This window comes from Colias croceus, chromosome 29 (assembly GCF_905220415.1).
Source record: "Colias croceus chromosome 29, ilColCroc2.1".
NCBI lineage: Eukaryota > Metazoa > Arthropoda > Insecta > Lepidoptera > Pieridae > Colias > Colias croceus.
In genome coordinates this window covers 3,760,083-3,778,261 of record NC_059565.1, presented here as the reverse complement: position 1 = coordinate 3,778,261, position 18,179 = coordinate 3,760,083, and the positions used below count along the sequence as shown (strand labels likewise).

Below are 18,179 nucleotides of genomic sequence, written 5' to 3'. Positions count from 1 at the left end.
GAAATGGGAAATAAACTTTGTAACAATCTTCTATTATTTTCCAAGTACATACTTCAGAAATTTAACTTCTATGATTTACCTTATTTCTGTGTAAACTTTTTGGTACATAGAAATTCTGAATAAATTTTTATGAAGGTGTAAAGGAAATCACAATGTGTATGCATCTTTAGCAATGTTGTACAATAAATGCAATATAATGATTAAATCATTCCAATTAGACGCATCAAAGTAATTAAATATCTAATTATCGTACAATTACTTTAGTTTAGTAGGAGTATAATATAGTTTTTACCTATTTAGGAATCCTTATTTTACACAGCACCATTGATTTTTTGTCACATTATTTAATGTGTTTCACATAGCAATAATATTTATTTAGTTTCATCAAAAAATACGATAAATTTTTAAATCCGGACGTCACGTCACGTAAATATTTTCATTTTGTTAGACCTGTCAATGTCAAAATCTATTTTTTTTCAAATAGCACTTTTTCCGTATTGCACTCACGACGGAAATTAAAAAAATATATTGCGTTTCGTTTTGATCGATAAAAATATATTTACAATAAAAACGTTATGCCCTAATATGGTTTAATTAAATTTTATTTATAAACCGGATTTACGCGCGGTAAAGACCGTTACGCGCCTGCAGCCTTCTATTACTGCATAACTAATGTTCTGTACGATAGTGAAATATTACCACCAGTTTACCGAGGCTAGTTTACTGCAAACTAACTTTAGTACAACGCACCTACAATCACAATGCCATAATCATTACAGGGACAATTACGAGCAAATGCGCTCTCGATTAGAGGTCAAATAAACCTAAGTTTTTTGCTTTTCCTTTGTTGAAATGAATAAATTGACTTAATATTAGGGTAATAAGATAAATCGTGACGACCAGTACCAACAATCGGTGATAATTGTCGTAAGTTATAGTTTATGAATAATGTATTCTAATAAACGACATGAATCTAATTGCATGCAATAAAATTATAATTTTAATGTATTACAGTACATTTTCCTCTGTAACGCCATCTCGTATCAAATAGGGACACCTAATTCGAGTACATGCAATGTCCAAGAATAAAATATATATAATATACAGGGTGGCCCGTTTACAGTGGTCCAAAAATTTTTTTCAGGTTGAGAGCATCATGAGTAATCATTTAAAATAAACTTTAGTTAAGCGAAAACTTATGGTTTAGAAATTATGATTTTTTTTTAAATAATCCGGAGTTTCAATGTTTTTGACACAAAACTACTCTGTTATGAAAACTACTGGACCGAATTGAATGAAATTTGGTATAGGTATAGCGCAATAACCTACCTATCGCGCTATAGGCTCATCTTGTGTAAATAATTACACTGCATTTTTTTATTTTAACTTTTTCTGTAGTTTTTTTAATTTCTCGGCAAAATGTCGATTTTTCGAAAAAAATCCTGTGAAAAAAAAATGTACCACTAACATTTTGCTAGTACTGCTAAAAACTTCCTTAACATAAGGTTATTCTTTACACAAAAAATCATAGTTGTCCTTCGATTGTAACATCTTCAAAAACAATGTCATGTGCATTAACACATGAAAATCGAAAAATTACGAAATTTACCATAATTCAATTTTAATCATTTGGAACGGCTAATTTTTGATTAAAGAATCATTTATTGCCATTAAAGTCGTTACAAATCAGTATTCACATGGCTATAAAAGTTAAAATGAATGAAATAAAATTTTAACCTGCTAGCCAAGATAACTTTACTTTATTCTAATGTCAATTTATTGAGTTTTTTTTTGTTATTTAGTTTTAAGGTTTAAATCTTAATAAAAGGTTTGGAGAATCAATAAAACAATATAAATATTAATTAACATATTGTTTATTTTTTACAAAAGTTTTCGAAATGCCGTCCCGTCCGCCTTTCGCTAAACATAATCTGCATCTGCGTAAGAAATTTCTTCGCAGCCTATTAAATGGCTGCCGGCTTTCTTTAATGGCTGTTATAGCCATTTGAATTTATGCCTATAAATAACCATAAATTCATTATACATAGGTACATTTGTATACCAATTTATGGTATTAAACCATTTATTACCGTAGGTTCATACCTATCCGTTTTTTTTTATTTGGGGATACATTAAGGAGATTGTGTACGCACGGGAGAGCTTATCGGAACAAGAATTGGAGGAAAATTCAAATGGCTATAACAGCCATTTAAGAAAGCCGGCAGCCATTTAATAGGCTGCGAAGAAATTTCTTACGCAGATGCAGATTATGTTTAGCGAAAGGCGCACGGCATTTCGAAAACCTTTTGTAAAAAATAAACAATATGTTAATTAATATTTATGTTGTTTTATTGATTCTCCAAACCTTTTATTAAGATTTAAACCTAAAAACTAAATAACAAAAAAAAAACTTAATAAATTGACATTAGAATAAAGTAAAGTTGTCTTGGCTAGCAGGTTAAAATTTTATTTCATTCATTTTAACTTTTATAGCCATGTGAGTACTGATTTGTATTACGACTTTTATGGCAATAATTAATGGTTCTTAATCAAAAATTGATCGATCCAAATGATTAAAATTGAATTATGGTAAATTTCGTAATTTTTCAATTTTCATGTGTTAATGCACATGATATTGTTTTTGAAGATGTTACAATCGAAGGACAACTATGATTTTTTGTGTAAAGAATAACCTTATGTTAAGGAAGTTTTTAGCAGTACCAGCAAAATGTTGGTGGTAAATTTTTTTTTCACAGGATTTTTTCGAAAAATCGACATTTTGCCGAGAAATTAATAAAACTACAGAAAAAGTTAAAATAAAAAATGCAGTGTAATTATTTACACAAGATGAGCCTATAGCGCGATAGGTAGGTTATTGCGCTATACCTATACCAAATTTTATTCAATTCGGTTCAGTAGTTTTCATAACAGAGTAGTTTTGTGTCAAAACATTGAAACTCCGGATTATTTAAAAAAAAAATCATAATTTCTAAACCATAAGTTTTCGCTTAACTAAAGTTTGTTTTATATGATTACTCATGATGCTCTCAACCTGAAAAAAATTTTTGGACCACTGTAAACGGGCCACCCTGTATATAATTATCTAGAATTATTTGTAAAAGAGAAATTTAAATTTTGAATGTAAATTCAGAAGTCACTCGATGGCTCAAGCGTTCTAGTTCGCTGACCTAATTGATTCAAAGAATGGGTAAGACTTCCACTATTGAAATCAAATAAATGAGATCACTGATCAATATTATACCTAATATTTCTTGTTACTAATAAAAATATTTTTTTGTTTACCGAATAAGTTACTGAACTCATTCAATGACACCGACATCAAACCTTTTTAGTAAATAACACATCTAACTAATCCATACTAATATTATAAATGCGAAAGTAGCTCTGTCTGTCTGTCTGTTACTCAATCACGCCTAAACTACTGAACCAATTTGCATGAAATTTGGTATGGAGATATTTTGATACCCGAGAAAGGACATAGGCTACTTTTTATTGCGAAATATGTACCACGGGCGAAGCCGGGCCAGGCCGCTAGTATCTAATAATTGATAATATCAAATCTTTTTTTATTTTTTACTTTTCCGTTTTTGAAGTGGATTTTTTAACGTATTTGTTAATTAACTAGCTTTGCTCCGCGGTTGTAGCCGCAGTAATCCGCTACTGTTGGTCTTAGCGAGATGATAATATTTATAGCCTTCCTCGATAAATGGGCTTTATAAGACAGAAATAATTTTTCAAATTGGACCAGTAGTTCCCGAGATTAGCGCGTTCAAACAAACAAACTATTCAGCTTTACTATATTAGTATAGATTTAGTATAATATCATTTGTTATTATACTCTAATAGTCTAATTAATGCAAGATTCTAGGACTTGGTCAAATTATTATCGGGTGTATTTAAATGAGCGGACAACACCTTTAAGAAAATAGCAAAGCTGTTAATAATCTTTTGTATTATAATTATCAAGAAATTCTAGATCATTAACATTGTATAATTAAATCATTTTAATAAGGGTCAGTTGATTATTTGAATCATCACAGATAATATCACTACATTGTATAAAACAAAGTCGCTTTACGCTGTCTGTATGTGCTTCGATCTCTAAAATTACGCAACACATGTTGATGGTTTTTTTTAATAGATAGTAATTCAAGAGGAGGGTTTTAGTATATCATTTATTAGGTATTAGGAAAAGCGGGGAAAGCCGCGGACAGAAAGCTAGTAGTACTAAAGCTATTATAAGACTATTATTTGAGCGATTTGAATATTAACTAGCGCCATCTTGTGACGAATAGAATAATATAGATTCGACATCGATTACTACTCGACACCAGATGGCATATATCAATTTTAATTAATTAATGGTAAATTTTATGTGTTTAATCTTATGCTTTATTTTGCATATAATATTTTGCATTAAAAATCATTTTTAAGGCACGAATATTATATTGAAAGATATTAGCTGTCCCGACAAACGTTGTTCTGTCATACTCTAATTAATTAGGGCCAACTAGTTATTATTCTGTGCTAGGGTATGAAATGGCCGATCACCGATTACTATCAGATCTACCCTATAAACACACAATATTGGATATTTGATATACTAATAGTCAAAGCCGGTTGGTCACCGTGGGGACAACGACCAACACCCTCACCCCTCAAAAATGAAGCGCAACCATCTGTTAAAAATCTGCACCTACAACGTAAGATCCTTAGCATCACAAGAACGATTAATTGAACTGCTGCATGCACTGAAAAGCGTAGACTTCGATATTATAGGACTGAGTGAAGTAAGGAGAATGGGCTGCAAAATCGAAGAATTACAGGAATACATACTCTGCTATACAGGAGAAACAAAGGGACTATATGGCGTAGGATTTTTAATCAAAAAGCATTATAAAAATTGCATAGTAAATTATAGTGGAATATCTGAAAGAGTAGCGGTATTACAACTTAATCTAAACAAACAACTTCTTACACTTGTTCAAGCATACGCACCTACCGAAAAAGCGAGCGAGGAAGAACTTGATAGATTCTACAACGATCTTAGGACGGCCCAGGAAATTGAAGGCAAAACCGTATTCGTTATGGGAGATTTCAACGCCCAAATAGGACAACCATCTAGTCATGAAAATTTTGTAATGGGTAAGTTTGGATATGGGAGACGGAATGCTAGAGGTGAAAGATTAATTCAATATGCTTGCGAACAAAAACTGTTTATAATGAACACATATTTTAAAAAGAGGCACAATAGGAGATGGACTTGGGTGTCGCCAGACCATAGAACGAGAAACGAAATTGATTTTATAATGTGTAATGAACCTAAAATTATAAATAATGTAGAAGTTCTGAATAAACTGTCCTATCCGTCAGACCATAGATTAGTACGAGCATCTCTTTCATTAAAAATACCGAAATTGAGCAGGAAAACTTTCAGATCGAAACATAAGTTACCTTCAACTGACCAAGAAAAAATGTTCTACATAAAGCTACTGAAACAAAATTTAGAAAATAATATAAATCTCAATCATGATACAAAAAACATACAATATTTCTACGACAAATTAGAAAACATAATCTCAACAAGCGTTATTAAAAAACCTACAACTAATAACAGAGACAATAAAACTCACATACTAAGCGAATCAACAATAAAACTACTAAACAGGCGAACAGAATTATTAAAAACTAAAAATAAAACAAAAGAAATTAAAGAGGAACTTAAAAAATTGTTTAAATTATCAAATAAAGAAATAGCAAGAGATTACAAAAACCATAGAAGCAAAATTATAGAGAAAAACTTAGACAAATACAGAAGCATCAAACGAGCTAACAAAGAACTTACTACACATAAAGACTGGATACTTAAACTAAACAAAAAGCAAGACACAACTAAAACACGTCAGGATATTATTAACTACGCAACTTCATTTTATAAAGAATTATATAAGAAACCAGAAATAATGATACAAAATACACAGAAAAAGTCCTTGAGTACGCAACATAAGGTAGATATTGTAAACGAATTTGTTAGTGAGGACGAAGTATTAAAACATATCAAAAAACTAAAATCTGACAAAAGTCCAGGCCCAGATAATATTACCAATGAAGCTTTAAAGATAGGTGCACCAGTACTCACTCCATATCTCGCACAACTTTATAACTTAGTACTTCAAACCGAAAATGTACCTAAACAATGGTACTGCTCAGAGATAGTTTTGCTCTACAAAAAAGGTGATCCATTAGATATTGCTAATTATAGACCTATTAGCCTTCTATCTAGTATTTATAAACTTTTCACATCCATACTTTTGAGTCGGTTAACACCACTAATAGATTCCCAACAACCAATTGAACAAGCAGGCTTTCGTTCAGCCTTTTCAACTATAGATCATATCCACACGTTAGACCAAGTACTAGAGAAATATAAAGAGTTCAATCACCCGCTTTATGTAGCTTTTGTTGACTACTCAAAAGCATTCGACTCCATTACTCACTGTTCAATTTGGAAAGCGCTCGAATCATGCAAAATAAGTACCACATATATAAACATTCTAAAGAACATCTACTCTCATAGTGTAAGCAGAATACGGTTAGAAAACAAAGGAGAAGAGATACAAATCGGACGAGGAGTTAGACAAGGCGACCCCTTATCGCCAAAGCTGTTCATCGCAGTATTGGAGGACGTCTTCCAGAGTATTGACTGGAAAAACAAAGGGCTGTGGATTTCAGGCCGATATCTTAGTCATCTAAGATTCGCAGATGACATAGTTCTATTTGCCAACTCAGCCAACGAACTAGAACAAATGTTACAACTGTTATCGAACTCCAGCCAGGAAGTAGGCCTACATATGAACCTTCAAAAAACTAAAATAATGACCAATTCTCGAACTAAATTAATACAAATATCCGGTAATAAAATCGAATATGTTAACAGCTACATATATCTAGGAAAGCTAGTATCATTTAACGAAAACTGTAATGAAGAAGAAGTTGATAGAAGAATTAATGGGACATGGAAAAAATTTTGGGCTCAAAAAGAAATTTTAAAAGGAGACTACCACATAGGATTGAAGAGAATAGTGATGGATACTTGTATTTTACCTAGTTTGACATACGGGAGCCAGACATGGACATATACAAAGAAAATTAAAAACAAAATTACCACATGCCAACGTTCAATGGAACGAAGTATATTAAAAATAAAAAAAATACAGAAGATTAGAAGCAAAGACATAAGAAATAAAACTAAACTAACAGATGCTCTCCGCCAAGCTCTACATCTCAAATGGCAATGGGCGGGTCACATATCGAGATATACAGATAACAGATGGACATTACTGACAACTAAATGGGCAGGACCAACAGGAAAAAGGAAAAAAGGTAAACTAAGAAAGCGATGGGCTGATGATTTAATAGAAACGGTGGGCAAAAACTGGATGAAAATTTCACAGGATAGGATTACATGGAAGAGGAGAGAGGAGGCTTTTACCCAATAAGGGGTCCGTGGAAATAAGAAAAAATTAAACTAACATTAGATACTAAAATAAATTAAGTTAAACTAACAACTAACAAAACATTTGAAATGTAAATTTTGATTTATTACACGGAATAAATGAGCTTTATTATTATTATGTCTCTCTCCATAATACACGGGTATCGCCGTAAGGATGATACCCGGTCCTTTGGAAGGCTTACGTGGGGACACAGGTCCAACACGCAGAGGCCCTTTAGAGAATTTAATGTGTTGTAGGACACCAGCCGCAGCCTGCCCATGGCTGCACTATAGAGATACAGCCCTGGGCAGTCCGCGGCCAATGTAGGACTATTGCAGAAAAATGGAAATGAATAAAACTGGGTTATGGAAGGGGGTGTTAGATGGACTGGTATATTGGGTCTATGGGGACTATGGACGTCTGCCTTTTCAATCTTAAAAATTGAAAATTATGGCAAACGGTGACTCGCCAGTTCGGTCGATGGGCTCCCAAAAAGGTTACCGATAATGGCAACAAGGGGGCAACATCAGCTGAACGGCTAGGTTATTAATAGTCAAATATTATAATCTTATATATAAAAATGAATCGCAAAATGTGTTGGTAAGCGCATAACTCGAGAACGGCTGAACCAATTTCGATAATTCTTTTTTTATTATATTTCTTGAAGTACGAGGATGTATCTTATGTAGAGAAAACGTAAACATGTACCACGGGCGAAGCCGGGGCGGACCGCTAGTATAATATAAATTATAAAAGTCGTGTTAGTTACACCACTTATAACTCTGGAACGGCTGTACGGATTTTAATGATATTTGGTTTCTTGTATTTATGTTGGAATAGATACAATAAGCAGATGGGTGTTAAAATAAAACTACAAATAAAAAATATATTTGTAATAAAAGTCATATCTAATCCATTATTTTTCTTTTCTTCTTATAATGTTCTATCCTCTCTTCTAAGCTCGCTGAAATAAAGAAAAATGCAACAATATTATAATTTAATCTATACTAATATTATAAAGCTGAAGAGTTTGTTTGTTTGAACGCGCTAATCTCAGGAACAACTGGTCCGATTTGAAAAATTGTTTCGGTGTTAGATAGCCTATTTAACGCATCATAGGAGCGGAGCAGTGTGGGTGCAACCGCGGGGAAAAGCTAGTTTCAATATAAATTGTCAAAAAATAAGTACTATTTGATATCTATTATGTTTATTAATTTTTAGTTTCCATGTATTATGAATGGAAACATGTACACATTCGCATTTATACAAAAAGTTGTAAAATAAGCAAAATATAGTATGTATTTAAAATACAACTTATAATCTATACTAATATTATAAAGCTAAAGAGTATGTTTTTTTGTTTGTTTGAACGCGCTAATCTTAGGAACTACTGGTCCGATTTAAAAAATTGTTTCGGTGTTAGATATAGCCCATTTATCGAGGAACGCTATAGGCTATATGTCATTACACTAAGACCAACAGGAGCGGAACAATGCAGGTGAAACCGCAGGACACAGCTAGTTATTTATACTATAATAGCCCATTTATCGAGGAAGGCTATAGGCTATATATTATCTCGCTAAGACCAACAGGAGCGGAGCAATGCGGGTAAAACCGCGGAGCAAAGCTAGTATACAATATAAATAAATACTTACAGCATTTCTCTCTTTTCAACAATGGCGTGTAGACTCTAGCTTTCACGCCTTGAACTAGACAATCTGTATAAGATAGCACATCTCTTTCTATCACACTATTGTTTGTATCTTCTATCCCTTTCACACACTCATTTGAACTATCTTTTAGTAGTTTATTTTTATTTTCCGTTTCTTTCACACTTATGTTCGTTTCATTATTACTATCTCTGTTTTCATTAAATTCTTTATATTTTTCTGTCTCTTTTTCACATGTAATATTGCTTATATTTTGTTTCATATTTTTATTGTTATAATATACATTTTCTAATTCTTCTATGCAATCTTTGATCATGGTTGTTCTGAAAAAAAAAAACAAGATTAATATCATTGAGAAATACATATGGAGACTCAACATACGCCATATGGCGTAACTGCACGCTCATTTTTTATTTGTTTTAAAGTGAAACGCATCAAAATATATGCCTTCGTGTGTGCTACGATATTGCACAAATAATACAAATAATACGGAAAAGTGCAAAGGAATTACTTTCATCGGTAAGTACCTAACTAGATAATAATTTTTAAAACTTAGAGCAAAAAAATGGCGCACAGATTTTGTTCGTGGTGTCTCCTCCATACGAAGTTATATTATCTCAATGATTAATTTGCATGTTTTATTAGAAACAGAGAAGAATCTAAGAAAATTATAAATGCGAAAGTTTCACGCAAATACTACTGAACCGATTACAATGAAATTTGATATGTAGATAGCTGAAGACCCAGAATAAGACATAGGCTATCCCGGAAATCACACAGGAACGGGAACTATGCTGATTTTTCTTTTAAAACGCGGGCGAAGCCGCTATGATTTAAAACTATAATAGTGATCAAATCTTTGTACACTTATCAAGGTAATTGTTGTCAAATAATTGTTTAGTTTTAAGCTATTGCATAGCTTCTATCGCGGGCCTTGAGCGCGGGGACCGAATCGAGAAATTCCGTAACGAAAAAACCTCACGCTCCCCACTCCGACGGGCGGAGGTGTGGCTTGAAGGCATAGCATGCAATAGCGCAACCGCCCCAGTCCCCGAGTGACACACGCCGTTTTTTTTTTTTCACTTACTTGACAGAATGCAAAGTCCACATATTCTGCAGATCACATATTATCGATTTCAGTTCATCCATTTCGTATATCCATTCTGATTTTATATCGTATGTACATTGAAATAAATTTAATGGTAAATCTAATGCCATATGATACTGGGGTTTCCTGAAAATTTTAATTAAATATTTATGAGTTAATTTTTAGTTTTTGCAGTGAGTGTGTGAGTGTGTGTGTGTAAGGTATTAATGTGAATGTATGTGTTTATTTTAAGTACTTGATTATTGTTTAGTAGCTTACCGCCCGCGGCTTCGCCCGCTTTGACTAAAACCTTATAAATTATATACTAAAACCTTGCTCTTGAATCACTCTATCTATTAAAAAAAAACCGCATCAAAATCCGTTGAGTAGTTTTAAAGATTTAAGCATACAAAGGGACATATGGACAGAGAAAGCGACTTTGTTTTATTATGTAGTGATAGTGATGAGTGAGTTACAAGTTCAAAATCAATTTTATAAAAAAATGTGAAAGAAAATCCTAGGAATGAATGATTGACTGAACAATTATTAAATTTACACCTTATAGAATACATTTAAAAGCCTAAACGATAAAAAATAAAAAAGTGAAGTCACATATCCCCATAATGGGGTAAGGGGCAGATGCATTATACATCTGTTTCACTGATCGATTTTCTTTAGGGACAAGTAGGTGATCAGCCTTCTGTGTCCTGCCAGACCGAGACATTTTTTTTTCTTCGTCTCCACCAGGAATCGAACCCAGGACCCCTCGGTGCTACGCTCACGCGTCAACCACTGTATCAAGGAGGCGGTCAATATATTTAACGTTAAAGTAGTTAGTATTTACCTCGAGTGAGTTTCCACGTCAAGCAACTCAGTGACCACACTCGGATTTTCTTTCCCTTCTCCAACTAACAATAAAACCGCCATAATACATCGAATCTGATGCCAGAGGAACGCGTTACCTTCTATGAGTAATGTGTACATTGATGTTGCTTAAATAAAAAATAAAAAATATAAAGTCCTGTGGTAAAAAATTAAAATATAACCTAGATTTTTTGCATGTTTGTTGTAAAAAAAGTGTGAGTGTGCCGAGCATACGTGTCAGAAGTGAAACTTGAAGATTAATATATAGCAAAGTCGTCGCTGATCCATGACGTGACGGTATTGCTATGACGACCTTGAAATTTAATCTCAACGCGCTAAAGAAGTTCGACTTCAAAAAAACAAAATATAGTTAACAAATTAATGTTAGATTAGGTTAGGTTAGTCAAAATATGAACAACACTAGCTGTGCTCCGCGGTTTTACCCGCAGTGCTCCGCTCCTGTTGGTTGTTGGTCTTAGCGAGATGATATAAAGCCTATAGCCTTCCTCGATAAATCGGCTATCTAACACCGAAAGAATTTTTCAAATCAGAGCAGTAGTTCTTGAGATTAGCTTTATAATATTAACGTCAGATATTATTTTTTCAAAATATAAACAACATTATTCTTTATACTCACGTTGATCCACATCATTTTTATCCACAGCAACAATATCAGCTGTCAAAATTTCCCGCCTAAACTCCGTGACACCATTACCGACATCCATTTTGCAAAGATGGCGGAAGTCGTGCGAACCAATGAGGTGCGAGCATGCTTCGCGCATGGCTGATATGTTTAGTGACGATTTGGGAAAATAATATTTGTATTGTCGCTTTTTGCAGTCGAATCTGAAAGAAGTGAATTTAACATGAAATAAAGTAAACATAGATTAAATATGACCAAAAGTTTTTGTGAAATACAGCTGCTTTTATTGATGAAACTTAGAATAAATATTGTTAATTTTCAGTTCAATACAAGACAGAGCATAGCATTTTTTTTAAATTAAATCAAAATCTACACATAATTTTATCACTAAAAATTAAAACATTCTTTAATACAAATTTAAATGAAAATTAGTCTACTCAAAACGGAACATTTAATTTTGAATGATCAATTATATTTTTAAAGCTCACAAAACATAGATTCAGGAGTATTTTTATGTATAAAAGCTCATCATATCGGAAAAAATAACTTTTTTAACTCTAATTTAACACTAAACTAAGATATTTCTACATTACCTAGCGCTATAATCCTGTCTATCGTTAGGCACAGGCATCCACGCAACTGCTCTTATATCTTTTGGCAGCAGTCGATTCAATATTTTACAATAAGGCATCTCTGTATGTATGTTTTTCTGTTCTGACGGTGGGAACTTACTTCTTAGTGTTATAGATATGACCTGGAATAAAAAAATATATTAAGATATGTTTGTAATGTATAAATAAAACTTTGATAAGGAAACATGTATAGTATTTCTAACAAAACCAACAATTATTATAGAAATAATATTTATGTTGTCTAATTGTTTGAAACTTTTAACTAATATCTGAAACAACTCAACATATTTTGACATGATTTCCACATATTATGAGCCTTTTTTTATTAGCCAGGGTCCATACTATCATCTTTAACTTATATGGGGTGGTTATAAGTTAGAATAAGTATTTAACATCTTCTTTAATATAAAAATGAACGCTGAACCGATTACGACAATAATATTCCTTGAAGTACGAGGATGAATCTTATGGGGCGAAGCCAGGGCGGACCGCAAGTTAATGAATAAATTAATTTTCAATTGATTTTTTAATTGAACAAAATACTAATTAAATTATTGAATTGTATAAGAAACCTGTAATATACAGAAGCCTCATACAACAAGTGCAATTGATTAAGCCATACTTAATGTTATTTATAGTGATTCTATAAATCTGCTTTTCACACTTGGCTGGCTAAATGGATTTCAACGATAATCTATACTAGTTAATTTTATAAGGCTGAAGAGTTTGTTTGTTTGAACACACTAATCTCAGGAACTACTGGTATGATTTGAAAAATTATAAATATAGTTTATAGGCTATAAATATCATCACGCTAAGACCAACAGGAGCAGAGCACTGCGTGTAAAAGCACTGGGCAAAGCTAGTCTTTCATTGATGTAGATTGTAGACCACTTATTTCTTCACTGTTACTATAACATAATAGATGGGAAAGTGTTGTTGTTTGTCTTTCTATTATGTCACAGAAGAGCAATTTTATGATATGATTTTTGTGTTTGGAGATAGTTTGGAGGCTGGAGAGTAATATATTTTACTTTCTACTGCGGTAATTATCTCATTCTGACTTACCGGTTGGCTTGGTTTTGGGTTCGATTCCCACCTTTTTTTTTTCAAGTGGGGAAATCAATTCGATTCCCACCTAGGGCAAGTATTTGTGTGATGAACAAAGATGTTTGCTCTGTGTCTGGGTGTTAATTATCTATGTAAGTATTTATTTAAAATTATATATGTATGTTTATTAGCCATCTGGTTTCCATAACACAAGCGAAAGCTTAGTATAGGATCAGACTGTGCCGTGTGTGAAAATTGTCCTGAATATATTTATTTATTCTCATAAAAATTTCGCGTGGGCTACAACTCATTCAATTTACCTATATTTTATTATCCTGACGTGATGGTTTGTTTGTTTGAACATTTATACATCAGGAACTACTAGTGGTATGAATTTTTTGGCTTTGATAGCAGATTAATGCAGACAGTCTAGAATGTCCTGTTCCAAATTACAACATAGCGAAAATATTACTTTTGAGAGCAGAGCAAAAGTTGCATAGCACCTAGTTACTAGTATATTATATAAAATAGCTTTAAAATGAAATGAAAAAATACTTAACCTGCCCAAAAGCGCTAACACCCTTATCAGTTCGACCACATCTATGATACTGTGACGTTTCTCTCTTCTCTATCAAGCACGATTTTATCAAGGCGTTAAATAGATGATGTTCGATGGTTTGTGCCGAGTCCTCCTGCACAGCTAAGCCTTGGTAATCCCAGCCAAAGTAGAGGATTCGGAGGAATACTTTGCGGTAGTGGCATCTGAAATAATCATGTTTCATTGAATAATGAAATATTGTTATTGTAGCATTAAATAAATATACTGGATATAGGTGTATAATAAAGTGAAAATATTGCAAATAGTGCCCCGTTCGTTTTCAAGTTTTTTACTGAACTGAACTATAAAAGTATAACGAAATTTGTACTATGCTTTTATTGTTTCGAACTGGAAAATTATATCAAGTTAAAATATAATTTTATTGGCGAAAAAATCTCTAAATTCAAAAAATATTATGTGATTTATTTAGATGATAAATATACGATAAAGAAGTTTCGTTTAGAAGTTTACTTACTTGGTAAAATCAAATTTTCTTTTACTCGCATCAATATTTTCGGTACTTTCTTCTTTATTCCTACTTATAACATTTCTCAGTTGCGTATTATGGGCTTCTAGTTGCAAAATTCTGTCCACAAGATCCTAAAATTATAATAAATAGTAGAAAACAAATTTTCTATAGGTTATGTGCAATTTTAGGTCAATAAATGTGTGTATTACTTCTTTATCTAGATTCAGTAATTCTTCCCTTGTCGCTCCTTTATTTTTCTTTGATTTTACAGGCACCTTTTCCATTTTTAATAAATATACTATCAATAATCATTAAACAAAAACGTAAACAATGTATTTGAAAACATGGATGATGGATTATGGAAGGGTGTGACATTGATAGCTATTCACTATTGGCTGCCAAATGTCACAAATAAGAATTTCATTACACGCAGATTCAAAATCATCAAAATATTTTTAATAATTATTTTTCAATTAAGTCCATCGGGCTTTATTGAACAAAGTAGTTATGTAAAATAATTTCCTAACTTGTTATGAGCAGTAACGATCGCGATGCAGTAAGTATACATAAGGCACTTACTGATAAACATTGATTTATGTATTTATAGTTTGAACTAAAGTCTAAGACACAACCCTTTCTTGCGCAGTTGGGTAATAACGCATACGGCATACTCCATTCATCCTACATTCTATTTCAAGAAACATAGCTTATTTATGAAATCAGTTCCTTCCTGCTCTTCAATACATTTTTAATTACGCGTGACGTAGTTGAACACCAATGACGTCATCGATTAATTTTCTCCGCCTATTTATAGAAATTTCCAATATTGCGCAGGTTATTGTTGACGTAATTATAATATTATCGTATTAATAGTAAATTGTAATTAAAATTATAAAAAAAAATATAGTTTTTATGTGATATTAAATATTTTAAAACCGCGATTTATATATTTTTTATCTCTATTAGCAGGACCTTGTTTATAATGTGTTTATAATTTGTTTAATTTGATTACAATAATTATGGGCTGATGCTGATGTTATCATCATGTTGACAAAAACGCGGGATGATCGATTATCTTTTTTTTTTTAATTTCTGCATCACATGCATCATTAAAAAAACAAACATAAAATGAGGCTGGCAACACTAAGTTTAGGAATGACACAAATTTTACCGCCAATAATTTTTATTTTACGACTGTTCAATAAAGCATTGAAATGGGCTCGAAACATGTTTTAGAGCATTGAATCTATTTTGGCTAGCTCTTAAACGTTTATTGCTTTGAAAATGTAAAGTTTTTTTAGGACTAAATTTTCAATGAAGACAGGCGGAAAACAACGTGGTAACTAAATGTTAGGTAAGAATTGATTTATGTTACTTTTCAATTGCATATAACTTATTCTCGAACGGAAAAAAGTAAAAGTAGAAAAAAATGCGGTAATTTTGAAAGACAATTTTTTTTTTTGAGATAACAATTGATTCCTTATACTATCTTATTAGGTAAGAATGAATAAGAATATACGCAACTGCCAAATTGATATGAGTAGGGTTGTAAAATAAAATATATTATCTATTTATTTATTTCATTTCTTGCAGTAAACTTCAAAATCTCATAAAATATATTTTCCTCGAGCGTGGCCATGTTATAGGTACAAAAAAGGTCAACAGGAAACTCGTATGCAAGGATAATTATTCCAATCGATTTCAACAATAAACCGACTTTAAAAATGAGGTAAGGAATTCGTGCATTAAACGTGGCACTGTGCCAGTGTAGTATCGAAACCTATCGATCAGCTGTTTTGACGTGAAAGAGTACCTAACAAACATACATCCATAAATTCTTTAACAAATTTTTGAGTTTCACCCGCATTGCTCCTCTCCTTTTGGTCTTAGCGTGATGATAATATATAGCCTATAGCCTTCCTCGACAAATGGGCTATCTAACACCGAAAGTATTTTTCAAATCGGACCAGTAGTTCCTGTGATTAGCGCGTTCAAACAAACAAACAAACTCTTTAGATTTATAATATTAAGTACTTATAGAAGACTAGCTTTCCACCCGCGGCATCGCCCGCGCATTCAAAGAAAAACCCGCATAGTTCCCGTTCCCGTGGGATTTCCGGGATAAATCCTATCCTATGTCCTATCTCGGGTATCAAAATATCGCTATACCAAATTTCATGCAAATTGGTTCAGTAGTTAAGGCGTGATTGAGTAACAGACAGACAGACAGACAGAGTTACTTTCGCATTTATAATATTAGTATGGATACTTGGTCACAATTCATCAAAATCGAATTAGCCGTTTTAGCCTGACAACAGAGCTAACGTACAAACAATAACGCATGTTTAGGTATTATAACAATAGGTCAATCGGGTTTAATTGCATACAAACTGCATTGACTGACATAGCTAATAATGCTGCATTGATTATAGTTACCCGACTCCGTGAAAAGGAGAGTAATGTTTTTCGTTATATATATTTACTTACAAAAATAAATAAATGTCTCCCTGTCTGTATGTAAACTGTTACTCTTTCACGGATAAGCTGCAGCACTACAATATTTTAAAAATCTGTTTTCCAGTAGGTATTGTGTCTTCCACAAACTGGTAAAAGAAAATTTAAATGTCAGAATGAAATATTATCAAATACTTTTTTAAAAAACTCGCATTTGTTCAGTTTGTTCAAATGCGCTAATCTCGGGAACTACTGGGCCGATTTCGTAAATTTTTTCACAGTTGGATACCGTATTCGTCGACTTAATTACTAAAGATAATAAATAGTTACTACATATTTATGTAGTAACTATTTATTATCTTTACCTGAGTGCGATAGGCTGTATATGTACCGCGGGCGAAACTGGGGCGAAACCGGGGCGGACTACTAGTATTAATATAAGAATCAAGTATGTATGGATGATTTCAAATTTGCATGTATGTAAGTATTTTGTCTAAAGGTTTTGGGTTAATGTCGATAAAATTGATACAGAACTATATGGGACTTATTTAATGGTCAATATATGATAGCTACTGTCACGAAATTACACGCTTTTCCGATTGTTTCGATGTGGCTAGTGATGTGCTTGTTTTATCGATAGTTTTTTTTATTGATATTTAATGTATATAATCAACCTATATAGTGTATACTTCGAAATGTCTTATTGTTTTAAAATAATGAGTTTTATTAACTGTAGAAAAAGTAAACAAACAATCAGCAACTAGATCGAAGCTACAGTAGACTGATGTTAAGTTATATATTAAAATGAAATACCCAACTGTTTAAATTGGCTTTAATATTTATAATAATTATCTAGCTTTATGCATCAAAAAGAAAATCAGTATATTGATTAATAATTAATGATAAATAAATATTATAGGACATTTATACACACGTCACGATCTTTTCCCATACTACCCAGACACAGAGCAAACATCGATGTTCGATACACAAAAATTTGCCCTGGGTGGGAGTCGAACCCACGACCTCTTCGAAAGCAGAAGCTTTAGGCAGGATCTCTACCAACTAAGCCAACAGCCAGCAGGTGATTAAAATATACATAGCATAAAACTAGCCTCATAAAAAATGAATATTGTGATTTAGTTTGTTAGATTCTTTTATCATAATACAGAATAAATTTTTTCGCACGTGTTTT

The 18,179-nt window shown here is 32.4% G+C and overlaps 2 protein-coding genes across 3 annotated transcripts in view; both read right to left on the bottom strand.

Moving 5' to 3' along the window:
* The window catches only part of LOC123704400 (Krueppel-like factor luna), a 33,184-nt gene extending 32,462 nt beyond the window's left edge, over positions 1–722 (bottom strand). For both annotated transcript variants that reach the window (XM_045652762.1, XM_045652763.1), the window contains exon 1: positions 293–722. The gene's annotated coding sequence lies outside the window, so the exon portion shown is untranslated. The remainder of the gene's footprint in view (positions 1–292) is intronic.
* A 7,670-nt stretch (positions 723–8,392) lies between these two features.
* On the bottom strand, positions 8,393–14,886 carry LOC123704381 (tRNA pseudouridine(38/39) synthase). The gene is made up of 9 exons (XM_045652742.1): positions 14,740–14,886; positions 14,537–14,661; positions 14,024–14,225; positions 12,375–12,535; positions 11,776–11,984; positions 11,119–11,266; positions 10,275–10,421; positions 9,173–9,510; positions 8,393–8,481 (listed from the first exon to the last, which is right to left on the bottom strand). Exons 1-9 carry the CDS (start codon positions 14,812–14,814, stop codon positions 8,426–8,428), a joined length of 1,461 nt encoding a protein of 486 aa, XP_045508698.1. The 5' UTR covers positions 14,815–14,886; the 3' UTR covers positions 8,393–8,425.
* Positions 14,887–18,179: the final 3,293 nt, after the last annotated feature.